General features: G+C 57.1%; 3 protein-coding genes across 4 annotated transcripts; 2 read left to right on the top strand and 1 right to left on the bottom strand.

Moving 5' to 3' along the window:
* The first annotated feature begins 2,604 nt into the window (after positions 1–2,604).
* On the top strand, positions 2,605–6,586 carry POLR2J (RNA polymerase II subunit J). The gene is made up of 4 exons (XM_028521045.2): positions 2,605–2,761; positions 3,921–4,010; positions 5,407–5,581; positions 6,347–6,586. Exons 1-4 carry the CDS (start codon positions 2,709–2,711, stop codon positions 6,380–6,382), a joined length of 354 nt encoding a protein of 117 aa, XP_028376846.1. The 5' UTR covers positions 2,605–2,708; the 3' UTR covers positions 6,383–6,586.
* A 329-nt stretch (positions 6,587–6,915) lies between these two features.
* LRWD1 (leucine rich repeats and WD repeat domain containing 1) lies at positions 6,916–13,986 on the bottom strand. Of its 2 annotated transcripts, XM_028521032.2 has the most exons (15): positions 13,755–13,985; positions 13,040–13,274; positions 12,825–12,941; positions 12,198–12,338; positions 11,869–11,973; positions 11,479–11,601; positions 11,284–11,398; positions 10,733–10,842; positions 10,343–10,550; positions 9,782–9,854; positions 9,543–9,683; positions 7,776–7,867; positions 7,436–7,591; positions 7,244–7,356; positions 6,916–7,162 (listed from the first exon to the last, which is right to left on the bottom strand). In XM_028521032.2, the coding sequence occupies exons 1-15, from the start codon at positions 13,832–13,834 to the stop codon at positions 7,022–7,024; spliced, it is 1,950 nt and encodes a 649-aa protein (XP_028376833.1). In that variant the 5' UTR covers positions 13,835–13,985; the 3' UTR covers positions 6,916–7,021. The 2 variants fall into 2 exon arrangements, with proteins under 2 accessions (XP_028376833.1, XP_035876674.1); XM_036020781.1 differs by having other exon boundaries at positions 6,916–7,356; positions 13,755–13,986.
* A 36-nt stretch (positions 13,987–14,022) lies between these two features.
* On the top strand, positions 14,023–24,128 carry ALKBH4 (alkB homolog 4, lysine demethylase). Its single transcript, XM_028513382.2, has 3 exons — positions 14,023–14,200; positions 16,548–16,745; positions 20,020–24,128. The coding sequence occupies exons 1-3, from the start codon at positions 14,078–14,080 to the stop codon at positions 20,605–20,607; spliced, it is 909 nt and encodes a 302-aa protein (XP_028369183.1). The 5' UTR covers positions 14,023–14,077; the 3' UTR covers positions 20,608–24,128.
* Positions 24,129–24,918: the final 790 nt, after the last annotated feature.

Below are 24,918 nucleotides of genomic sequence, written 5' to 3'. Positions count from 1 at the left end.
CCTATCTTATCAGAAGATGGGAACGGCCACTTGGCCTCTTCTTGGGGCACATTAATATCGAGCCTCTGAAGACTCTTTGGGGATCTCATGTTGGTTTGGGAATCAAAATGTTACAGAACAACAAGGGGGGGCCAAGGGCAATGTACTATTACCCGAAAGGAACCCCCAGGTTCGTTATGTCTACCGCCTTATAGGAAAGACATTTCTCAATGCCAGAGATTCATGAAAAGGAAAGGAAATGTTTATTTAATGCTATACAGACTTAAAGTAGTGACCTAATGTCTTCATCAAAATCCCAAAGTCCCTTAAAACACCCACAAACACACACAGTCCTTCCTTCCCCCTTTGCCCAGTCTGGGGTACTGTATCTCAGGAACAGAAATAGAAGTCCATGGTTCAGGCAGGCCTCGGTTCTTCTCAGTAATCCATGCTCGGCTGATAGGCCTCCCTCGGTTCCCAGCACCATCGGCTGTGTCGCCAGGATCTCTGCTAAAGCTGAGAGGTGGTTCCCCTTTCTAAAGCTGCGGGGGTCCCCACTCTGGCAAAGCTGTGTGGCTCTTTCTATTGCCACAGCCAAGTGATCCTCTCTGCACAAGGGCCTCGGGAGTCCCCACTCTGGCAAAGCCGCATGGTTCTCCCTCCTATTGCCACAGCCACATGGTTCTCTGCAGTACCGCAGCCGTGTGGTCCTCTCTCCAATGGCTGCTACCTCTGGGTTTAAATCCCCAAGCCAATCTTCCTCTGCAGCCCCATTTCCGACTCCTCCCACAATTGGCTACACTTGCCAGCCCTCTCATATCCTTCCAGCTTTACTTGGCTGTCGTGGTGAGTCTGGGCAGGCGTGGCCCCATGTCCTGGAGCCAATCTTCTCCAAGCTCCCACGCAGGCGCTGTAACTCGGGGACCTGCCCCCAGTTCCCCTGGCTCAGAGCTTGGCCACAGCTATTCAACTTATCTATGCAACCAGTTAAAGGTTATAGATATGTTAAATGACCACACCTGAGGTTAGCTGCAAAGCTGTTGCTATGCAAAACAGCTCTCAATGGCCCTGCTCCATTTGTCCCTTCCTCCAACTCACACCTGGAGGGTGAGGGGGTGAGGACATCCTAATATTTCCTAGACACCCTGAGTTCTGGGCTCCATTCCAAATCCCTATTTGGAGCTCCCCCTCTTGGCTGCACCCTGTTACAAAAAGGCAAGTGTGACCAGAACTCCCCAAGAGAGGGCACATCTACAGCGGCAAGGAGGGTGAAGGACCTGCTGGGTGAAAGTTACCCCCCTACCTTAGCCCAGTTAAGGTCAGCCAGTGGAGACTGGCACATCCAGGCACATGCAATCCTGGCAAAGGTCGCATCCTTGACCCAAACTTTTCCAGGATGACTCAGAAGGGTGGGAGTTACAGCCTCAGGGCATCATTACCTTCATTGCCTTCTATTCCTTAGCAGTTAAAGAGGTGCCTAGCAGCTGGACCTGGTGGGTCAGGGTTGGTGTGGGCCTCCTGTAAGTGACACTTCCCCTCCCCAGGGTTCAAGGCTCCCATAGGAAATGGCCCTTCCCAGGAAATGGTAGTGGAAGCTCAGATTTCTTTGGGGGCTCCTTGGCTGCTGCCCAGACCTAAAGAAACAGGCTGGGCTCTGGCTGGTGTGGCTCAGTGGATTGAGCGCCGGCCTAAGAACCAAGGGGTCACTGGTTTGATTCCCAGTCAGGGCACATGCCTGGGTTTTGGGACAGGTCCCCAGTAGGGGGCATGCGAGAAGCAACCACACATTGATGTTTCTCTCCCTCTCTTTTTCCTCCCTCCCCCTCTCCCTAAAAATAAATAAATAAAACCTTTTAAAAAGAAAGAAAGAAACAGCAAGGAAGCTGTTAGTACTCCAGTAGCTAATCTGAGACTCCAGTCCCATTGTTTCTAACTTGGGTAGGGTCTTTATACTCAGCTGTAGTCTGCATAAGATCAACCAATCAAAACTGGGATTGATGCACTCATCCCTCCCAGAGCCTCTTTCACACCCGTATACATACCTGCCTCCTGCCTCCGCCCTCACACAATTGTCTCCATAACAAGAAGCTCATGAGGGCACAAGCCCACTTGGTAAACTAGTACAATACAGCAAAGGGTCTTGTAGCAAATTGCCGGGGCAGCCTTGGCAGAGGGCTGATCCTTACCCAGCCGTCTACTTCAGGGAATGGACGCCCATGAGCCCTGAAGTTTCTTCTGCCCCCGCCGCCCACCCCTGCCCCCACACCCCATGGCTCCATTCTCCGTTCTCGGTTCAGGGGCTTCTTATGCCAAGAGCACATTTCCAAAGATACAAGGGATGTAACGAGCAGAGAGAGGCCGAGTTCTGGGTTGCCGCTTAGTCTGGGCGAGGCTATCTCACTATGTAGAGCAGCTCCCAGCTCTCCCAACACGCGACAAAGAGCACCCAAGAAGGGACCTTCTGGACTCACACATGCGCATCTACGAAAGGATGGTCTGGACTCAAGCCTGCGTGCGAAGAGCCACCAGCCTCCCTCGGTCCCTGCCTTGGGTTCCAGCGCCTGCGCAAGATCCTCCAGTCCGGTAGGGGGCAGTGGGCCAGTCCTCACACGGGTTTGGCGCCGTCGGCAAAAGCTGACGCGGGCGCTAACCCGGAAGAGGTTGAGTTAAAAAGTTCTGGAGGTGCTGGTGTTGGCAGCCGAGACTTTGTCCGCGGCTGGGACGCTAGGATGAACGCCCCTCCTGCTTTTGAGTCGTTCTTGTTGTTCGAAGGCGAGAAGAAGTAAGTGGAGCCGGCCGGCGAGGGGGTCGAGGGCCGTCGGCCCCTGCAGGTTGTGGGGCTTTTGCCCTCCTCTGCCGCGGCGGGGAGAGGGGCGGGCGGGGAAGCAGCTTTTGCCTGAACGCCCGCTCGCGAAGCGTTTCGCACCTGCGCCTGCCAAACTTAAGATAGCCTTGCGAGCGGGGACGGGTCTCCCTTTTGCAGATGAGGACACCGAGACTCAGAGATTCCCCGGGCACAGGGAAAGTGGTGGGTCTGTTTTGGAACCCGGAATGTGTGGCTCCAAATGCCATTTCCTTTGGATCTGGCAGTCTTCTCACTCGTCTCCTGGCCCGGCACCGTTATTCTCCTTGCTGCAACCAGAGTGATGGCTCTTAGACTCATATCCAACTTCCAAACGCCTGTGTAAAACCTTCAGTGACTCCTCATTGCTTGCAGGGTGAAGGAAAATGCAGCCTAATAGTCAGACAGCCTGGGCTTGGCTCCTGCATCCCCCACTTAAGGACTCTATCTTTGAGCCAGTGACTTAATCTGCCTGAGGCCTACTTTCCTCATCTGGAAAACTGGCTTATTACTGTATTAAACCACCATACGTAAATCTGGGGGGAGATTAAATGACGTAATTTATGTAACGTGTTTGTAGTCCAGGGCTCAGCACCTAAAGACCCAGTTAAAGATCAGCTTTGCAAACTTCTCTTTACAGACTGGTTATGCAGGGCACTATGGTCTAGCCCTTTGCCAGCCACTTCATTCTCCCTTGAGAGCAGCGTTTCTCAACTGGCCCCTGGCCCCAGGGGATGTTGGCCATGTCTGCAGACAGTTTTGGTTGTCATAAAGAGGGTGCTGCTGGCATCTAGTGGGTAGAGGCCAGGGAATTACCCAGCCTAAAATGTCAGCAGTGCCAAGGCTGAGACACTCTGCTTTAGGAAAAAGGAGCAATCCAAGTAGGCGGGGGTCCCACGGAATTGACCCCCAGAAACTAGGGTCAGGGTGTAGACACACTGCTGCTGAGTCAGGGAGGTCTTTCCAGAATGAAGAGATGGAGAAAGGCTTCCAGGAGTAGGTGGGACCTAAGCCTATCTTAAAGGGTAGGGTTTAGACTCAGGGAGAAGGGGATCCCCTGCCCCTCCACCCCCCATCTCTTATTTCTGCCTCTTCCTAGGATCACCATTAACAAGGACACCAAGGTACCCAATGCCTGTTTGTTCACCATCAACAAAGAAGATCATACACTAGGGAACATTATTAAGTCGTAAGTTTCAAGTCAAAGGCTTTCAAGTGCTATGTTTAATGGGGCTCTTTGAGGCAAAGTACAATTCCAGAAGATTTTCTTAAGGGTCCCTGAGCTACATGAAATCCTTCTGTATTTGCTCTGGCAGTGCACTCATTCCACTACCTTTTGTTGAAAATGGCACTAATATCTCTTCCCTTAATGTATTTCTGTATTGGCTCATTTATCTAACATAAGTGAATATGCAGGAAGCCACAGAAAAGTAAGCCTACTTGTGTTTTTGTGCTAATGCGCATGAAGTAGCAGAGGTTAGCCCCCACCCACCCTGCCTGTTTGTGCAGTGACCTCAGCGACACCTGGCATTCTAAGGTGTGTATGCCAGAGATTGTAACTGAGAGAAATAAGGGGAAGAGGTAAAGGGGGCCTGAGGGGTCTTCCGGTGCCTGGTGGGTACCCGGCTTTGGTTGGTTGGTGCTTGTTTACACCAGTGAAGTCCTGGCCAGGGAGGCGGTTGGCAGTGTGACTGATGCTCTGGCCCAGGGGTTTGTCCTTTCACGGCTGAAAAGCACCGTCAGTGAAATGGGCTCTTCCCAGGTTTGTGTGTTGGAGACTAGGCTGAGGCCTGCCTGGTCTCCTGGTGTAAGTAGAGGGTGGTGTTGCCCATCTTTGGTTTGGATGACTCCCACCCTGAACCAAGCCAGTGGTGTACCCAGGCTCTTTGGGGGCCCTGCTCTTCCATTGCTGTGTGAGCTGTGCCCCCACCTATGCACAGGCCCCTCCTCTAGGAGCTCAGGCCCGTCTGAGCTGCTCTGGAGAAAAGCCCAGCAAACAACACTGGCTTCACTTCACCACAGCCAAGTAGAGCAGGGCGCTGTGGGGCGAACAGCAGCAGCCAGGGTGTTGCCTAAAGGACTTCCGTTTCCCTAACTGCTCAGAGCCTGGGGCCTTGCACCCCTGCTGCCTTTATCTGCGGTGCCAGATGCTTTTTGGGCCGGGAATGGGGCTTTTGTGGTCTGGTTCACTGAATGTTGGCTGGATTTTTACTGCCTTGGGAGGTCTCTTTCAGGGCATTGCAGGTCCCTGACTTCCCCTAAGGGAAGAGGTGATTGGAAACCTTTTTTACCATGATCCTCATGGATAGTGAGGGTGGGGGGGGAACGGGAAGAGTCCCCATATGGCATATCTTCTCCAAAATACCTGTTTTACACGAAGCTTGTGTGTTTTGTTGTTGTTGTTGTTTTTGTTTCTGTGGCGGGGGTGGGGGGGTAACAACTAAAAATTAAGAGCAGGGAACCACCTGGTGCCAGCTGCCAGCTGCATTTGCTTATAGACAACAGGAAGACCCCTTGGCTAGAAGGCCTGGTAAGCTCCAAGGGCACTCGCCAGCCCACTTACTCGGCTTGTCCCTGTATCTCAGACAGCTGTTGAAGGACCCACAGGTGCTGTTTGCTGGCTACAAAGTCCCCCACCCCTTGGAGCACAAGATCATCATCCGTGTGCAGACCACGCCAGACTACAGCCCGCAGGAGGCCTTCACCAATGCCATCACAGACCTCATTAGTGAGCTGTCCCTGCTGGAAGAGCGATTCCGGGTGAGGAGCCAGCTATGCGGGGGTGGGGTGGGGTGGTCTGGGCACCACCCTGTATGTCTCAGAGATGCAGGTTATCATGCCCAGACCTAGGACAACCCAAGTTGTTTTCTCTGATTTATTTGGGGGAGGGACGGAGGTGATGAGAGAGCAGGGACTTCCACCACAGCCTCCAAGGAGCATGGATGAGGTTATGGCGTTGCAGCCTGGGGCCTGCTGTCTGCATCCACGGGTAGGAGCCTCGCCTAGCGCTCTAGGGTCTCCTCGAGCACTTTCATGGTCCCTGAGGAAGCACAGGGCCCACTACCTCTTAGTACTGCTCCTCCAAGTCTGTATGCAGGTGCTGGCTGCTCTGGTTTGCAAGGCCTGGCTGTGTCCAGGGTGTTTGTCTAGAGGGCAGCTCATCCTAAGGTGGGATCACACCTGTTCAGGCAGGGAGCCTCAAAATCTAGACAACCTAGAGTGGGAAAGACCCACAGTCTCAGATTTGTCACAGCTTGCCATATACTCACCAGGAGGCACCTCTGCTCCATCTGATTCCTGTCCTGGGCAACAACAGTGATGGGGTGGGCGGGGCTGGCCCAGAGAGACCCTGGGTTGCTGGCTGCCCGGCCCTCTGGAACTGTTCAGGGCCTGGTTTACTGCTTCTCTCCAGTTCATGGCTGCACCCTGGAGGCTTAGAAGCAGTTTCCTGGCGGGCCTGGGGCTGAGTTCCCACACCCTCACCCAGCCCCTCCAGCTAAGCGCACTGTCTTTCCTTCCCCTCAGGTGGCCATCAAAGACAAGCAAGAAGGAATTGAGTAGCGGGCTGGAAGCAGTCTGGGTTGGCCAGTTCCTACCCTGCATCAGCCCTTCTCCTGGCACCAAGTAGAAGACCGCAGCTTCTCACAGCTGTGGTTCTCTTTGGAGCTGTCCCAGAGAACCCCTCACCCTGACACTGATGTGTCCTGTACATAGATTCTGTTTCACCTTCCTAATAAAGTATGGCTGGCAAAGCCCAGGATGTGAGCTGAAGCAGAGGCAACTTCACAGCAAATGGACTGTCAGGCTCAGTGGACGTAGCTGACCTGTTAAGACAGGGCTACTCTGGGGCCACACTGCAGAGTGGACTGGCCCAGAGGTCCAGATTTCTGCCTGCAGGGGCGGCAGGAACAAACGCATTCTGCACCAACTGGGAACCCGGGGGGGCTGCAGGGAAGGCGGGCTTGAACAGGAGGGGACCGCTCAAACCCCTGTACTCCCATGAGTCTCCACTGTGGAGGCCCTGATGCCAGCTCAGCCTGACTTACTCCTACCAGCACCACCAGATGGGGCCCACAAACAGCTCCCCAGGCTTCTCCATAGTAGAGCATTTAATAAAAATATTCACTCATAGAAAGATTCCCATCCTCTGCCCAAAAGTTGAATAAGTTAAGCTGTATCCCTGGCACTCTGAGCTGGAGGCTAGTGTCTCTTCCAGATGGCTACAATGTTGGAGTCCGTCAGAGCAGTGAGGTAGGTAAAGGTGGGGTTGGCCACCACCGTGTTCACCATAGTCTTGGTCACTGTCTGGTTGAGGGCCCGGGGTTGGGGCCACTTCAGGATCTGGTGGGAAGAGAGAGGGGGGCTGGGCTCCTTCCTGGATACCAGGCCCCCGCAAGGAGGAGTGGGCTGAGCTGTGGGTACCTGCGTGGGGGCCTGCGGCACCGCTGGCAATGGAGGCTGCTGGGTTAGCATGTGCCTGACGTCGTAGATCCACACGCTGCCTTCCTCATCCCCGCAGAGCACAATCCCCTCATCTGCAGGGGGGGCCAGAGATTGGAATCTGAGGTGGGGCAGAGCTCCAGGAGGTGGGGTGGGGTGTGTAGGTGGGCTTACCAGGACAGGTGCTGAGTGAAAAATAGGCCAACTCCGTGGGTGACCACTGCAGCCGAGCCAGGACCACCACCGGCACTGTGGACCGGCTGCCCCGGCCCAGCCACGTCTGGCTCCAGCTCCACAGGCAGATGGTGCCCAGGGCACTCCCCTTGGAGGCTGTGAGGGAGAATGAAGAACTGCCTGGGAGGGCCTCTCCAGGCATTTCTTGTTCCACGGTGGGGACCCCCCCAGAAGCTCTTGGACCTAACACCTGGCCCAGGGAGAAGCAATTCACAAAGGCATTGTCGGGGCCTTAGCAGGGTCCCAGGAGGCCAGACTGCCCCAAGCAGGGCTTGCTCACCCACGACGTCCTCATTCACAAACGCCAGCCCGTCCACTCTCTGGCCAGATGCCTCTGAGCCCTCAGAGAAGACGAACTCCACTTCACACACCCTGTGGGGCCACAGAAGATGCTGGTTAACCTTCAAATATATACAGTTTCTCATTCATTCAATGAGAACCACTCACTGGGCCCCTACTCTGGGCCCTGCCCTGTATGGAGGCCAGAAGATACAACCGAGGATATCTGCTCCGGGCCCTGGAGGGATTGAGTCTCACCCTGGAAGTGGGAGCCAGCAACTGTACACTGCATCACAGGTGGTGGGAGCTCAGAGGCATTAGGGGCTGGTTCTTCCAGCATGGGGGGTGCGGTGGCCAGGGCGGGTTCTGGAGAGAGGCAGCACCTCTGGGACTGGGAGACGAGGAAGAAGGCATTTCTAGCTGAGTGCTGAGGGCCTGAGAAGGGGAACTGGGAAGGGGGTGGCTGTGACCTTGAGGACAGTGGAGAGTGGCTACTGAATGTTTCTAAGTTGAAAGTGTGTGTAGCGTCACACTGCTTGGAAAGGCCACCCGGCAGCTGCCCAGAGTTCTGGAGAGAACGAGAGGACACTTGGAAGCAGAGAAGCAGGCAAGTACAGCAAGTACTGAGGAGGAGCAGACACATCTAGGATGTGGGAAAGAAATGCCACAGGACTTGGGGACCAGGCAGATGTGAGTGGACAGGGAGGAAGGAGACAGGCCTGGGCCTGACTCCAGGGGTGGCACGGGGCCACCACCAACACTTGGCTGGACGAGCACCAGAGCCTGCCGGGGCTTCTACTACTTCCCTCCCTGGAGCAGCTCTTTCACCAGTGCCACCAGTCCTAAAGTTCTTTCTAGGCTATTTGCTGTACTTAAGGAAAACCCAGAATCGTACCATGGCCAACAAAGCCAGTGTACTCAGGCCCAAGCAACCATACCACCTCGTCTTACAGCAAGCCGCGGCCAGGCTTCCCTGGTCAGCCAGTTCCTCCTACCACTGGCCCTTTGCACATGCTGTTCCCCCTGGGGATGTGCTGTTCCCTCTTTCTAGCTACCCGACTCCCTCACAGGGCTCACGTGGAGAGCATGAACCTGCAAACTTATGCATCTGCCACTGGTCACTTCTTTGAGTCCTTTGGCCTTCCTGTTCCCCTTTCAAAGTGCTGGATTCTCTTTCCTTCATAGCTGACATGACACTTTGTGGGGTTTTAATTGGCTGCATTAAACATGTCTCTGCCACTACGTTTGTGGGCCCCAAGAGAGCTGGGACCCCATGCTGTCTTGGGCCTTCCAGGTGGCATTAAAGAGCCACAAGCCTCGACCTGGCCTTCTAGGTCACTGTCCCTGCCCAGACACCATCCCCTTTATCCTCCACTGGGCCTGGCATGCAGGTGACTCTCCCAGCTCTATGGATGAGGAAATTATGCTAGGACAGGAATGTCACATTGCTAGTAAGTGGCAGGACATGGGCACAGTGAAGCCCCAGCTTGACAGTGAGGTGATCACAGCCCAGAGAGGAAACTGACCCAGCTCAAATCCCACAGCCAAACACTAGGGAAGGAACGGGTCACAGGGACCTTTACTCAAAAGGCATCAGGAGGTACGGACAGGCCAGTTCTGTGAAGAGGACCCTGAAGACAATCTCTGGCTGCCAGGGCATCGCACATGGTTTTGGCACCACCTCTGGCAGGTGGGCCTGGGTCAGACACCTGCATTGGCAGCTGCCCAGCTCTGAGGCTTGGCCTTCAAGGCACCCCAACCACCTCACCTCCTCTTCTGAGGCTGGTCCAGCCGCACGTCCCAGCAGCAGCAGCCACCCTCGCAGCCAGCCAGCAGATAGGCGTCCGGACAGGAGGCCACAGGGCAGAGGCGCAGGGGGGTGGAGGTGGTATCGAGTGTGAGCAGCTGGCTGCCAGCAGGGGAAAGGGAGAGCATGAGGCCACGGGCTCGGGTGTCCACGCCCCCGGCAGCCAGCTCTCCTCACACCAGCCCTGCCCAGATCCTCACCTGGCCTGGAAATTGTAGTCTTGGTCAGGAACCCCGATGTCCCAGAGGATGATCTTCTTGTCATAAGAGGCCGCTGAGCAAGAGATAGGAGGGGAGAGGCAGCTCTGAGGAGGCCTTGCGCCCTCCTGAAAGGCCCAGACTGCAGCTCCAAAGCCAACTTCTCTCCAGCACAGAGGGAGGGCTGTGGCCCCAGTCGCTATCTTCCCCTAACCTAGTGAGTGCCACACCCGGCAGCTACCCTTTGTAAGGCGCTGCTCACACATCACCCTCACCACAACTGAAGGGTCAGGGGTGTTTGCCCCGGTTGAGAACAGAGTGGCCCAGGTTGTCGGAAAGCCCCAAGGCCACAGAGCAGATTGTGGGAAAAGCCAGGGTCTGAAGCCCAATCATTTGTCCACAAAGTCGCACCGCTTCTGTCAAGGCCGGAGCCAGCCCTGGCAGCCCGGAGTGAGAGTGCCAGCCGCAGCAGTCCCCTAACATCCCAGGGAGGGAGTGCTGAGGCATCAGGCTGCAGGACAGGGGTGCTGGGGAACCTCCGGGGGTGTGCGGAGAGGGTCTTACTGAAGAGGTGGGTCTCGTGGGTGGGGCTGAAGCAGAGGGTGGCGATGGCCTTCTTGTGGGCGCGGATGACCCCGCAGCAGAAGCCAGCACGCACGTGCAGCAGCCGGACCTGGCCCCGCAGGCCTGCAGCCGCCAGTATGCTCCAGCGCCTCTTGTGGCCTGCCTGTGTGACCACGGTCAGGGCTGTCCAGGCCACTGAGAAGAACTCCTGTGGGAGTCAGGGGTGGGGCAGTCACCAAGGGACAGAACCACATGTGTGCACATGCATGCAGGATCAGATCTGGGAAACTGAGGCCCAGCATCAAAGAAAAAGGTCACCTGGGGAATAGGTGGCACTCCCACCCCCAGGGCTCTGCCACTGCCCTGCAGGAGCAGGGCCCTGGCACTCACCTCACCAGGTACCTTGTACTTGTGCAACACAATGCCCGTCTGGCAGTCTATCACACACACAGCCTCCCCGCCGCATGTGGCCACGGTCTGGGACGTGGCCCTCGTGTGCTCTGTTTTGGGGGGATAGCCTAGTGAGAACATTTTCTGTAAAGTTTCCCCCCTGCAGTGCCCTCCACCTGGCCTTGATGATGTTTTATTTTTTCCTTTTAAGATTTTTTTTTAATTATTTTTAGAGGGGAAGAGAGAAAGAAAGAGAGAGAAAGAAAAACTGATGTGAGACAGAAACTGATCGTCCACCTCTGGCACGCTCCCCGACTGGGGTTCCAACCCAGGCATGTTCCCTGACCAGGAAGTGAACCTGTGAACTTTTGCTTTGTGGGATGACACCCAACTGAGCCACACTGGTCAGGGTGCCGGGACATTTTTAAGCTCTCTGCCCCTCCTGATTTCCCCATCACCCAGGCCACCCCCCGCAGGTGGCACCCCTGTCTAGGAAGCTGGTTCTGAGTGTTCCCTGAGGCCCTTGCTCTTACTGCCCGCCAAGGGTGTACTCTCGTTCCAGGCTGGCTCGAAGGCGCAGGCCCAGAGCTGGGTCTCCAGGTCCTGAGGACTGTTGTTCTTGCTGTGGCACTGCAGGAAGTGCAGGGGCTCCAACTTCGGGGCAGGCTGTGGGGGCAGAAGCGGGTCACACCTGCCTCAACCCTCGCTCCCAGCCACACACTCCCTGCCACCTTGCTAGAGCTTACCTGGCTGCCACCAGAGCCCACAAGGCGGCCCTCCGCCTGGGCCGGTGGGGAGGCGCACACCCGCTTGCTGGGGGAGAGGCTGAGTGGGATGTCATCCAGCCGTTTTGAGGCCACTGGCCTGGCCTGCATGGGGGAAGGGGTGGCTGAGAGCTGGTGACCATGGGACCATCTACCCAGGGGTTCCTTCCTCCCTCTCACAGGCTGACCTGCGCCCTCCCCGGGGGTGTTAGCAGGTGGGAACTGGCCCCAGGTCAGAGGGAGTTAGCTCAGGTATTGCAGGCTGTCTCCTGGGCTCATTCCCAGGACCCTCTGCTTCCCTGTAGCCTCCCTAGGTAGGAAGGGCCAAGGCAGGCTCTCAGAGCCCTGGGAACCACACAGAACCACACTCACCCTGGGCTCCTGGGCAGCCGTGGCTTTTAGGGACTTTTCCGGGATGTCAGCCTCGTGCATTTGGGTCCCACTAGAGGCCAACAGCTCCTCAGAGATCATCCGCACCTGGGTGGGGCCAGGCCATCAAGAAGCTGGGCACAGTCCTGGGGCCCCTCAGCCCTTCCTCAGACACCCAGTCAGAGGGAGCTTGCGCTTCCTGAGTTGAGAAAGGGCCTGTCCAACCAATAGTGGTGCCTTTCCTGAGCAGAGACCTCCAGGGCAGCTCAGGGCATGGGAGCCAGCAAGGAGCTGGGGAAACAGACTCTCAGTACAGTCGGGTGAAGACATACCCGCCACTGGGTGAACTCGCTGAGGGACTCGGGCCCATAGTGGACATCCCTGATGGCAGACCTCACAAAGTCCTCCTGGGCCTTTTCAGTTCCCTCCTCAGGGCTCAGTGAGGCCATGAACTTCTCCCAGTGAGCTGTGACCTGGAACAAGAGGGGCCAGATCCAGACCCAGTGCACCCCTGGACCCTCCATAGCCCCTCTGCCCCCAATCTCATGGCCACAGGTGCCTCAACCTCACTGCCTCCTAGAAGCCTCCCTAAACCACAGCCTTCTTAGCTGCATGTGGCACAGATGGGAGCAACATACACATACACACACATACACGGGTAACAGCCCCAGATGGGAGAAGGTAGTCTGTCCCGGGTAAAGTTGCTGTGAAAGTGCCTCAGCCTCCCCTGCTGGGCCCTGCACACATGGAGGCCAGGACACTGCCCAAGGACCAGAGGCCTCACACCACAACCAGGCTCAGAGTAACACCAAGTCAGGCTAAGGGCTAAGGGTCACTAGGTGTCAGGGAAGAGGCCCTTGTAACCTCCCTCAGTGTCCTCCAAGTGTCCAAGCCTGCTGCACACTCCTCAGGGCTCCCGACTGTTTCCACACCCCAGAGATACCTCCCAGCCCCCTTACCCTGCTGGTCAGCTCCCGGTTCAGATTCTCCACCTGAGAGGAAGTGGAGGAAGCATCTTTGCCATTGACCTTACGCAGCTTGGGCAGGAGAAAGGAGACCTTCAGGTTGTCATTGACCTGGAGAACAAGAGAAGAATGCTTCCGGGGTTGCTGAGAGCCCGAGCCCAACAGAATGCCGGCCCCAGGCATGGGGGCCACTAGGCGAACCCACTTACTGTCAGGAAGGGGTTGCCCTCCAGGCTGAGCTCCTCCAGCTGCGGAAACTGGCACAAGGCAGTAACGTCCCCCAGCTGGTTATTGGCGCAGCGAAGGATGCGCAGGTGGGACAGGCCCAGGTTGGCAGGCAGTGTCTCCAGCTGGTTGTTGGAGAGGTCCAGCTCCTGCAGCTTCGTCAGACGGCTCAGGAGCTTGGGGTCCAAGTGCTCTGTGAGCAGCTTCAGCCCTGACAGGCTGGGGTGGGGACAGAGGGGAGTCTCGGAGGGCAGGCAGGCCTCAGGCCCCACACCTATGGCAGCCCAGGGTGCCTCCAAAGGCTTTTTCACCTGGCATTTCTTGGGCATGCACACCTCTCCCCAACACCCTACTTTTTAAAATTACTACTTTGTAACTAATTTAGAACTCCCAGCAGCTGGTCCTCTCCAGGATGCTTTTCCCCATCCTCTGGAGGGAGACCTCTGTGCTCCCCAGGTCCTCTGTAATTATCTCAACAGGCTGCTCAATTCTCTTTCTGCACCACTGTCCTCAGCAGCCCGGGCCCTCTTCAGGGGTGAGGCCACTCGGAGCCAACCCTGCCCATCTCCTGACGAGAGGACGGCGTTTGGCCCGAGTGATTGGAGACTCTGCCCAACAGACTGGGAGATAACCCGGCCAGGCAAGGGTCCCAGTCTCGCTCCCGAACCCCTCCCTCGTCGCCCCCGGCCCTCCTCTTACTCCAGGCTCCGGATCTTCCCCAGTCGGTCGGTCTTGGGTCGCCCCCGCTCCATCAGCAGCCGCGCCGAGAGGGGACCCATGGCGAGGAAGCCCGGCCCGCGCTGGCCGTATCGGGGACACCAGCGTCCTGCAGAGCCCGCGACTCCCGGAGTCCGCTGCTGGTGCCCGCGACTAGCGGAGCCCAGGAGGTGGCGTCCCGCAAGTCCCTCGCTGATGATGACCGGAAGGAAGCGGCTCCGCGGGCCTCGTGCCCCGAGTGCGGACTACAAATCCCATTGGTTCCCGCGACCCCGCGCCTGCGCGCTGGCCGCCAGGACACAGCGATGGCGGCTGCGGCGGTGGCGGCCCCCGAGGTCCTTCGGGAATGTGGCTGCAAGGGCATCCGGACCTGTCTAATCTGCGAACGGCAACGCGGAGGTGACCCACCCTGGCAGCACTCCCCACAGGTAAGGGCTGGGTGAGGAGGCGCGCCCTCAACTTTATTCTTCATATGAGGAAACTGAGGCCCAGACTGACCATGTATACGGTCCTGGATCAAACCGTGTTAGGGGGCCCTCTCCGTGAGGACGTTGCGGGGGCGAGGAGAGCGGGCTCTGAGGAGTGGGCTTGGAGTGGAGAAGGGGTTGGGACGTGGGTGCAGTCCGACCCTGGCTCATCTCCGGGACCTGGGGGGAGTCTTAACAGCAAACCTCTACATAACAATCTCCACGCCCACCCCGCACCGTGTGGGCCTGGGAGCCTTACGGGCATGTGGGGAGACGATATGGAAAGGGTAGAGGGTGCTGAAAACCAAGGCAAAAGTGCCCAGAGGCCTTGGATGGAAATGAGCAAGGAGAAAATGAATTCCAATTAATTAACGAAAAACGACTCTGCCTTTGAACTGGGCCTGGAAGAATTTAATTGGTTGAAAGGGCGTTCCAGCAGGGAAAACTGCTTGAGTGTAGGCCTGGGCCAGAGGCGTGTGGTTGGAAGACGGGCGATGCCAGAGGAGGGATATGAGGGCCCTGGGCCCCGTCCACAGAGGGCTGGGCGTGTGGCCACTGGGCAGGCTGGAACTTGTCCTGGGGCATGGAGGGCTAGGGAAGGGTTTTAAAGGAAATTACATGTGGACCCTAGAGCAGTTCTGGGAGCTGGTAGGACGGTGTGAAGGCTGGGAAGCCATTGAAGAAACTGTTGGTGTCCTTGGTAAAAGTGTGGAAGATCCTCTGGAAAACAGTGTGAAGGTGTCTCAAAAAATTAAAAGTAGAGTTACCATATGACCCAACAATTCTGGGGATATACCCAAAAGAATTGAAAGCAGGGTCTTGAAGGCCCATGGTGGAAGCAACCGGAGTGTCCACTGATGAATAAATGGGTACATAAAAGCAGTACATACAATAGAATATTATCCAGCCTTAAAAAGGAAGGACATTTTGATGTATGCTACAGTGTGGATGAACCTTGAAAATACTTTGCTAAGTAGGATAAGCCAGTCACAAAAGGACAAATGCCATTGGACCCCACTTACACCAGCTGAAGTAGCCAACATCACAGAGACAGGAAGTAGGACAGTAGCATTGGGGGCGGGGGCCGGGAAGAAGGGGAGTTGTTGTTTAAAAGGCAGGCGGCTTCGGTTTTGCAGGGTGAGAACGTTCTGACGGTTGGTTGCACAACAGAGTGAACGTACTAACACCCTGAACTGTACACAGAAATAATTATTAAAGATGGTAAATTTTATGTTGTGTATATTTTACCACAAACACTTTTGGTAAAAAGCGCCAAAAGTCTGAACTGTGTCCATGGCTGGGGGTGTGCAGACACAGGACACTCTGGGGATAGCGCCTTCCCGGTCTGATGGCTGAGGGATGAGCAAAATGTCCAGGATGACTCCCACTTTTAACGTGTCCTTTGTGAGGTGCCAGAGACAGGGTGCGGTGGTTCTAGGATGGGGTGGTAGCAGCGCCTGTGGAACGCGAAGGGGGAAGAAGCAGAATTAATTGGTCAGGGACGACCTCAGACTGCCATGTAAGAGTCATGGCCAACCCAGTGAGAGCTCCAGGGCAAACGCTGCCCGTAGAGGAGCTCCAGACCGTGCAGAAATGGCCTGGTCCATGCTGAGTCACTGGCAGGGAGCTGCCCCGGGGCGAGGATGGCCTCCAGTCAAAGCCTGAGGCAGGTCCTGGCGGCGCTGCAGCAGGAGACTTTCGGCCCAGGTCTCCTCTCAGTGACCAGCAAGTTCTGCTCTTTTCTGAAGGGAGATTCTGGCAGTGCCTCTGGCTGCCACCGGAGGGGCAGGGCCCGGGGACGTCCCCAGCTGGACTGGAGAGGGCCTCCTTCCTCTGGCCCTCTAACACTTGCTGCTCATGCTCTGGGTAGCCCTAGGGTCTCAGCTTTAGGGCTAGCCTGTTTCTCAGACTTCTGGTCCAGCTGGATGTTTTTACACCCGTCTCCTCTAATTTTCACAAGGCAGAGAACAGAAGATACCTTATGGTGACACAGAAACTGGGCTAGCAGGCTATTCGCCAGCTGCGCAGCCTCTGGCTCTTTCCTTATCTTTGCTGAGCCTTGGCCACCTCAGCTATAAAGGGGAGAACGAAAAATGGTTATGCAGATGCTCTTCCCTTTAGTGGACGAGGAAAATGAGAGTCTTCTCCAGGAGGCAGCCCCAGGCAGGGGTGTGGGCTCTCTCTAGACTCGAGCTGCCCTTACAAAGTGGCTTCAAGGGTGGGTGAGCCACTGGGCAGGGGCCACTGCTGGGAGCACCTCCAGACGGCAGGCTCCCGTGGTTCTGGGACCCCTGTCTTTCTTTTCCAGAAAACGCATCGTTTTGTTTACTACTCGGACACTGGCTGGGCTGTGGGGGCCGAGGAGTCTGACTTTGAAGGCTGGGCCTTCCCCTTCCCTGGTGTGACGCTGATAGAGGACTTCGTCACCCAGGAGGAGGAAGCTGAGATGGTGCAGCTTATGGACCGGGAGCCTTGGAGGCTCTCACAGTCTGGACGGAGGAAGCAGGTAAGGGCCTAGAGCTGGGGAGGAGTGGTGGGGCTGTCAGAGAGGGCGGTCACATCACTGGGCCCCTTTGCTCGCCTCCGCTCAGCGCCCTCCTCTGCATGCGCACCAGGGTGTACCTGGCCCACTTGGCTGCTCACTGCCCCCACAGGACGCCCGTGAGCCAGGCCTCTGAGGCAGATGGCCCGCAGCTCTCTCTGCCCTCGCCTGGCTGGCCCAGTCCCGGTGACTGTCCCGGAGGGCTTCCTGAAGCCTGCCCGATGCCTTCCTGCCCGAAGTTTGCTTCTGGTCGGTCTCACGTATTTCCAGGCCTCCAAGCCCTGGACCTCCTCTCTGTCCAGAGTCACGGCCAGACAGAGTCCCGCTCCTCCCCGTCTAGGTCCCTCCTTCCATTCCTCAGCTCCAGCAGTCCTTGCCGCCACTGGAACCTGTGACCTGTGAGCCATCCAACCGGCCACCCTTCCACTGTCTCTCCTGTTCCTGGTGTCTTTCCTTACCCTGCACCACAGCCCACTGTTACTATAGGGACTTCCTCGGGTGCCCCCTCCGCCTTTTGTCCTTCATGCTCCGCTCACCCACAGCCCTGGCCATGTGCAGCTTCCCCTCCCTCGCACCCATGTGCAGCCCGCTATCAGGTCTCCCCAGCTCTGGGCCCTTCCTGCTCCCACAGCCGTGGGACCCCCTCCCCCCTAAGGTCACCACTTTGCTGCTGTCTTTCCAAACCTCTTTCCCCCCTCACTCCCGACTCACGACCTGCCTGTCTGAGAAAACAGAGACGCACCGGCCCACCCGCCTGCTGAGAGTGGGTGCTCCTGCCTTCTGGCCCCTCCAGCTGCGTGCTGGCCCCTTCTACTCAGGCGACCTTGTCCAGCATCGCTCCCCTCTCTCCCCAGGATGGATTTTGCCTCAACTGGATCTTTTCTCCCAGCCTCCCAGTAGGGTCCATCTCCTTGTCTCTGCAGTGGAATTCCTCAGAGAGTTTAGTCTCACTGTCTTCAGTCCCTGTCCTCCCCTTCCTGCCTAACCCACTCAAAAACTCCACCCAGCGGCCGGTTCTCAGGCTCAGCCCCTGGGCCTCTCCCGGGTCCTGCTTCAGACACCCGCTGCTGACTTCGTGAGTCAGGGCCCTCTGCACCGGCACTGTGTGGGCTCCCGTGTTCCCACCTTCCGCCCAGGCTCCTGGTCGGCAGACCCCAAACTGCGCAGGCTGGAAACACACGTCTGTCCAGGTTTCTCTGTCTCTTCGCCTCCACTCCTGTCAGCTCTTTCTTTCAAAAACCATCTGAATCTGAGAACACCCTCCCTGCCACCACCACTGCTGGCCCAGGTTTCCTCCCTGGGGTTCTTTCAGGGGCTTCCTGGGGCAGCCCTCACCCCTCTTCAGTCAGTTTTCAATGAGAGGAAAGGGACTACAGAGAAGCCTCATTAGACTCGGTCACTCTCTGCTACGCACCCTCCTGGGCTCCCAGCCTGGCTTAGTCACAGCGTCCTCACAGTGCTTGGGAGGGCCCTGCATGGCGTCAGCCTGGCCTTTGTTTTCCCGGCTGCTCCCTGGTGCCCCTCACAGCAGCCACAGCAGCCTCCTCTGTGTTCCTCAAGGGCCCAGCTCCTGGGCCCTCTGCCGGCCGCACTCCCTTCTCAGTTTTGCTGCCTAGCATTGTCCTGCAGGAGGCACTCACCCATGCACTGTGAGACATGCCTGGAAGGAGAAGGACCCACCAGATGGAGCCACCCTTTATTAGAGGGGGGCCCGAGAGGGTAGGAGTCGGCAGATAAATGGCCCCCTTTTTCATACCTCAGGCCAAAAATCTGGGGTATATTCTAGAGGGCACCTCCTTGTTTTGTTTTGTTTTTTTTAGATAGAAGCCACATACCGTGAAATTCATCCATTTAGAATGTAGATTCAGCCCTGGCTGGTGTGACTCACTCTCAGCTGATGACTTTGCTGAGAGTACCAGCCTGCAAACCAAAGAGTCGTTGGTTCAATTCCCAGTCAGGACTCGTGCCTGGGTTGCGAGCCAGGTTCCTGGTGGGGGGCACATGAAAGTCAACCACACATTGGTGTTTCTCTTCCTCTCTTTCTCCCTCCCTTCTCCTCTAAAAATAAATAAAATCTTTTAAAAAGTAAAATGTATAATTCAGTGAATTGGCTTTTAGTATAGTCACAATGCAGTCCGACCATTACCACTATTTAGTTTTGGAACTTTTTTTTTCCCCCAAGACTTTATTTATTTACTTTAGAGAGGGGGAGGGGAGAGAAACGTTGGTGAGAGAGACATTGACTGTCTGCCTCTCACACCCACCCTGACTGGGGCTGAACCCACAACCCCGGCGTGCGTCCCCCCGGGAATCAAACCAGTGGTCTTGCGCCTTGTGGGACAAGACCCGGCCAACCGAGCCACACCGGTCAGGGCCGGTTCTGCAGCATTCTGTCACCCCAAAGGACACCCGCACTGCCTCGCAGTACCCTCGTTCCCCCAGGTGACCACTGATCTACTCTGTCTGTCCCTGTGGATCGGGCTATTCCGGACGTTTCCTGTCAATGGGCTTACACAGCACGTGACCTTCTGTGTCTGGTGTCTTTCACTCAGGCGTCCTCAGGTCCGTCAGTCCACAGCCCATGTCGATGCTCCTCGGCTTTTCGGGACGGCTCACGTTCCGTCATGTGGCCGGCTGTGCCATTTGTTTATCCCTCCCCCTGCTGGTGGCCGCCTGGGCTGTCTCCACTTTTTGGCTGTTGTGAATAGTGCTGCTGCAACGTTCATGTGCGTGCGTCTGTGCGGGCTTGTTTCTGTTTCTCTCGGGTGTATGTGTGCTCGGCAGGACCGCTGGGTGGTGTGGTAACTGTTGTCCCTGTTGGTCCCGCACCCCCACCGTGCCCAGTGCCGCCCACCGGGGCAGCGCCACCTCGGATTGGCCTTCACTCCCTCACCGCGCGTCCTTCCCAGGGCCCCGCTCCTCAGCACCCTGTCCGGGACGCACTGCCTACCCATGGGCCTCCTGTCTCTAGCTCTGCCTTCTGGGGTGCTGAGGCTGAGACACCCCCAATGCCATGTGCGCCCACTTCCCTACCTAACTATTCTCCCTAGCGTCTGCTGCCCTCTGTGGTGTGCTCCTCTTGTCTCGGTGCCGTCGGCCTCTCCCCCCGGAACGTCACACCCACGAGTCAGAAATGTCTGCTCTCTGGTCACTGTGACCGAATCCCTGAGGCCTGGTATGCAGCAACACTTCCGTGAACTCAGTCACTTCTCCACTTCTCTCTGTCCTCTTCCTTCAGGACTACGGTCCCAAAGTCAACTTTCGGAAACAAAAGCTCAAGACCACTGGCTTCCAAGGCCTCCCCAGCTTCAGCCGGGAGGTGGTGCGGAGAATGGGCCTCTACCCCATCCTGGAGGACTTCCGGCCCGTGGAGCAGTGTAACCTGGACTACTGCCCAGAGCGGGGCTCAGCCATCGACCCCCACCTGGACGACACCTGGCTGTGGGGGGAGCGGCTGGTGAGCCTCAACCTCCTGTCTCCCACCGTGCTGTCCATGTCCCGGGAGGCGCCCGGCAGCCTGCTGCTCTGCCTGGCCCCATCCGGCTTCCCAGAAGCCTTGGTGGAAGGCGTGATGGCCCCCAGCAGGTCCGTCCTGTGCCAGGAGGTGGAGGTGGCCGTGCCCTTACCCCGCCGCTCTCTGCTCGTGCTCACCGGGGCCGCACGGCACCAGTGGAAGCACGCCATCCACCGCAGACACATCGAGGCCCGCCGTGTGTGCGCCACCTTCAGGGAGCTGTCAGCTGAGTTCTGTGCTGGGGGGAGGCAGCAAGAGCTTGGGCAGGAGCTCCTGCAAATCTCCCTCTCCTTTCAGGGGAAGCCCTTGTGAGCTGCCTCCCCGGGAACGGCAGGTGGCGCCAGGCCCGGCCTGGGGTGCCGGCCTGGAGTCGACTCTTTGTCAGGATCGAAGTGGGGAGCCCGGCACAAGGGTCTCCCTTCACAGCTCATCAGGTGTTCGGAGAAGACTGCTGGCCCCCGGCGCAGGGCAGTGCAAGCCCTGCTGGGAACTGTTTTGATGGGCATGTGCCTCGGGTCAGCCCCTTGGAGCCACACCATGGCCACTCATTTGGGTTAATTTGTCACAGTTTGAGGGAAGTGGCATAATTTGAGTTTAAAAAATATCGGCATCACTTAAAGCCATTTTCTCCTTTATCCATCTCTCTCAGGAGGTTTCCTGATACCCCTCTGTGAAGCACCTCCATCTGGGTAGCGTGTGGGATTGGAGAATGGAATTGGTAGAAGATTTGAACTTATTACTGTTCCAAGTTTCAGAGCTGGTGACAGCTTCTGAGTCAGACTCTGCCTGGGTTATACTTAATCCAACCTTGGGGCGCAGGATGCAGTGAGGACAGGGAAATCCGAGAGTCTGATGCACACACAGCCCACCCCACCCCTGCCCCACACAATGGTGTTAAAAAGTGAGGGGGGAATTCTCTTCAGCTCCCAGGACAGCACGAGGTGGTGCTGCGTGCGGCGCTCACCTGTGTGGGTGGCCGCACCTGTGCATCTGCGGCCAGGTGTGCAGGCCGTGGAAGTAGAGGGGATGGCAGCGTTCCCTGGGCCTGCAGGGCCGGCCCTCTCCTGCTGCTTACGTGACCAAGTACTCTGTTCACCCGCCACATGCTGAGAGCCAAACTTGAGTGACCAGTGCTCCGTCACAGCCTGGAAAGTTCATGGTCAGCACTAGTCTTAATAATCACTCTGGGACTCTAAGAGCTGGGAGGTTGGGGGCTAAGAGCTGGGAGGTTGGGGGAGCCACAGGCCACTGCACTGCCGGTGAAGTCGCATCCAGGTGCTGAGCCACTGGCTTGGACAGGAGAACACTGGGAAGACCCAATGGAGAGGCTGCTGGAGCCTTTAGTGACTGCCTGAGCCCAGCTGCTGGGTGGGGACTGGTGGGCTCCCAGATGCCTTAAGTGCCACTGAGTCAGCTCCCTTGGAGTAGGAGGGTGGAGGACAGGTTCTTCCCAGGTCTTGTAACCTCCACACAAGCCCTGAGAGACCCTGCTCTGGGTCCTTAATACCAGGCATTCTTCCAGCCAGTCCTGTTGCACCTGAGCAGCTACAGACGTGCAGGTGTGGTGATCCGCTCCACAGGGTGCAGTGGGGGCTGGGCCCTAGAGCAGCTCACCCCTGGGTGGGGCCTGCAAGATGCTCAGCCAGTAAAGGTGGGAATGGGTGTTCAGGAAATGCTGTACCCCAAGATCTGTCTGGGAGACCTGTTAAGGCTGGGGAATCACTCACAGAGAAGCTGCTTCTCCTGGAATCTCCTAGTGCTGGTCAGGTGTTTGATTTCTGGCCTTTCCCATAATCCTACAGGGCACATGCTAGAGAATGCTCTCTCACTAGTACAGTTGGTGATCCCGGGCCCAGTTGTCCTTGAAGCTGCTGCATGAAGAAGGTCAGGCTCCAGGTGGCCAGTGTCTCACTTCAGCTACCCGCTAGGATGGGGCTGGGGAGTCTCCTCCAGAGCCGCTCCTAGGCACCACTGCAGCCACTGCCTGGGGTACAGTGTCTGCCTCACACCCGTACTTCAGGGAGCAGTTCCTGCTCTCCTTACACGCCAGACGTCTGTGGTGCCGACTGCTTGGTCTGTGCCAGTGCTCTCGGGCCTCAGACTAGAAGACAGGAGCCTGTGGGAACGTGCTGACAGAAGCATCCTCTTCCCGAGCAAGTTGGGGGGACTCTGCTGGCGTTCCCCAGCCCGCCCAGCTTTGGAAAGATGTTGAGGAAGTCTGGGGCCAGTTAGTTGTTCACAGGGTTGGTGAGGCCGAAGCTGGTGTAATGGGCTGAGCTCAGTCCAGGGAGGACCCTCTGGGTTAATTCTGCCGAGATGTGCAGAAACTGCCTGTGCTGTGTCCCCAGCACCTCGGGGAAGCAGGGGCGGGAAAGGGTTCAGCATGTTCTAAAGGGGCCTAAAGAGTAAGCTCAGTCCCGTCCCACTTCACTCTGCTGGGCCCTCCCCCTCAACCTAGGAGCATGAGTCAGAATGAGTCCTCAGCAGGTCAGCTGGGTGGTAAGTGGGCCTGGCCACTGTAGGTTTGCTAGACGAACTGGAGAATCGGTCCACGGAGCCAGTTTGCTGGCCTGGCACTCTGTGCTGAGCCCAGGCCCTTGGTGCCTCTAGGGTCTGGGGAGTCCCCTCTGGGCTGTAGAGGCAGTCAGGCCCCTCCCTGTATTGGCAGAACTATTCCATGTAGTGGTGCCGGCTGCTTTGCACACCTAATTCCTAGGGGCGTCCAGGTTGAAGTGCCAGAAAATTACTAATGGATAGAAACTCCTAGAAGGGGGCTTTAGTGGGCAGCTGTTACAAAACAGCTCTGGGAGTTTCCTCCTGAGTGCCAGGGCAACGAGAGGGACCTGCATTACCGCCACCCAGCTGGACACTGGCCTCTCCAGAGCTCCAGGTTCCTGGGGTTGGAGGGAGCCCAGTGGGGCCAGAGCTTCCATGGCTCAGCTCTGCTCCTGGAGGACCACGAGTTGCCTGTCCAGGCGGCCCTGTCGGCACTTGGCTGTACTAGGCGCCGCCCCTTGCTGTGGCTCTGGAAAGGGGAGCCCTGCTTGGGAAGAAAAGCTGCAGGAAGGGGACTCCCATTTGTCAGGTGCCTCGTGGCATGTGTGGACCCTAGTGCCCTGCCCGAGAAGTCCTTCACCCGGGAAGCCTGTTAGGACACTGACAGGTGACCAAAATTAGGAGGAGGCAGGAGGAACTTAACCCAGGATGCAGCAGACACCGGGGAAGGAACAGGGACTACCCACAGCATTCCACCAAGGACAGAGTTCATTTATTCAATCCAGACCAACTTTTAGAAACCTGTACACAGGACAGTGGTTCCGCACCCCGTACATGGTCTGCACAGTGTCATGCATAACGAACTGACGAGCACGAGACGGGTGAGACTGCAGGTGAACCTCCTCCACCCGGGCTCCGCGGCTTCATCCCCGAGACCTTCCTGGAAGACATGGACTACCTTCTGCCCTCACCGTCTCTAAAATGGAAGCACTTGAGTTTTGGAGCTTCTGGTCAGTACTGAAGGGAGACTGCGCCCCACTCTGGAATGGGCCCCCAGTCCTTGCAGGCAGTCGTTGGGAGCACCAGAAGGTCTGTTCAGAGGGAATCGGGCAAGGCCACACCAGCCCCTGGGTGGCCCTCAGCACCTCGCCACAGAACGGCCGCCGTACCAGAACACTCGCAGTCACATTAAACTTCCCAAATCCACATTTCTAGCCTGTCATTTGCCAGCCCCTTCCCCACACTGCCCAGCTGAGCTGTTGTTCCTGCAGCTCCAACAGAAATTCTCTGGAAGGCTGGAGCGGGAAAGCACTCTGGATGAGAGAATGAGGAATTACGAGAAGACCATTCTCCCGGTGTTTAAACATGGTGTGTGGCATCTTTCCTACTCCCGTGGCACCGTCACTGGGCACCGAGCACCTGACCCTGTTGCAGTCAAAACTGCCCACAGGTCCGGCATAACGATGGGCCCCTGCTGACACTGGGGGTGTGCTTCCCAGTCTAGGGGGTGTGGCACTTCAGGGGGCTGGCATCCTTGGGGCAGGGGTACCAGATGCCTGGGGAAGGGCAGCAGGAGTGAGCCCGGCACAGCCCCTCCCAAAAGGCTCCGGCCAGAGAGAGGGCTTGCTGCCTGCTCCCGGCCTCGGGGAAAGCCAGCTGTCTTGTCACTGCCGGGACCCAAGTGGCTGTCTTGCTGTGATGCTGACATTCCTTCGCACAGCAGGCACATCAGACCAGGTGAGCCTTCTCGACAAGGCCGTGGGAAAGAGGAAACATGCATGCACTGGAGAGCAAGCAAGTCAGAAAAGACGTCTGCAGAAGCTGCAAGAGCAACAAGCCCCTTAGAAGAGGCCGGGCGGGACATTGTCCAGGACACCTGGAAGTGTCACCAATGACACTGGTGACTCTCAGCACAGCTCCCAGGGGGCCCCTCAGCATTCCCGAGTCACAGGCTAAGGTTTATGTTTTCACCAGTAGGTCACATCCCCAGAAACCTCCGCCAGGCCAGTCAGGATTTCTTGACACAGGCGACCCAGACCCCACAGAGATACAGGGCTGTTGACAGAAATGCCATCACAGCATGAGACTCCGTGACAATTTGTGAAAACAAAGTTTCCTCCTCCAGGT

Source organism: Phyllostomus discolor, chromosome 3, assembly GCF_004126475.2.
Source record: "Phyllostomus discolor isolate MPI-MPIP mPhyDis1 chromosome 3, mPhyDis1.pri.v3, whole genome shotgun sequence".
In the NCBI taxonomy this organism is placed as follows: Eukaryota; Metazoa; Chordata; class Mammalia; order Chiroptera; family Phyllostomidae; genus Phyllostomus; species Phyllostomus discolor.
This window is presented reverse-complemented; position numbering and strand designations above follow the sequence as displayed.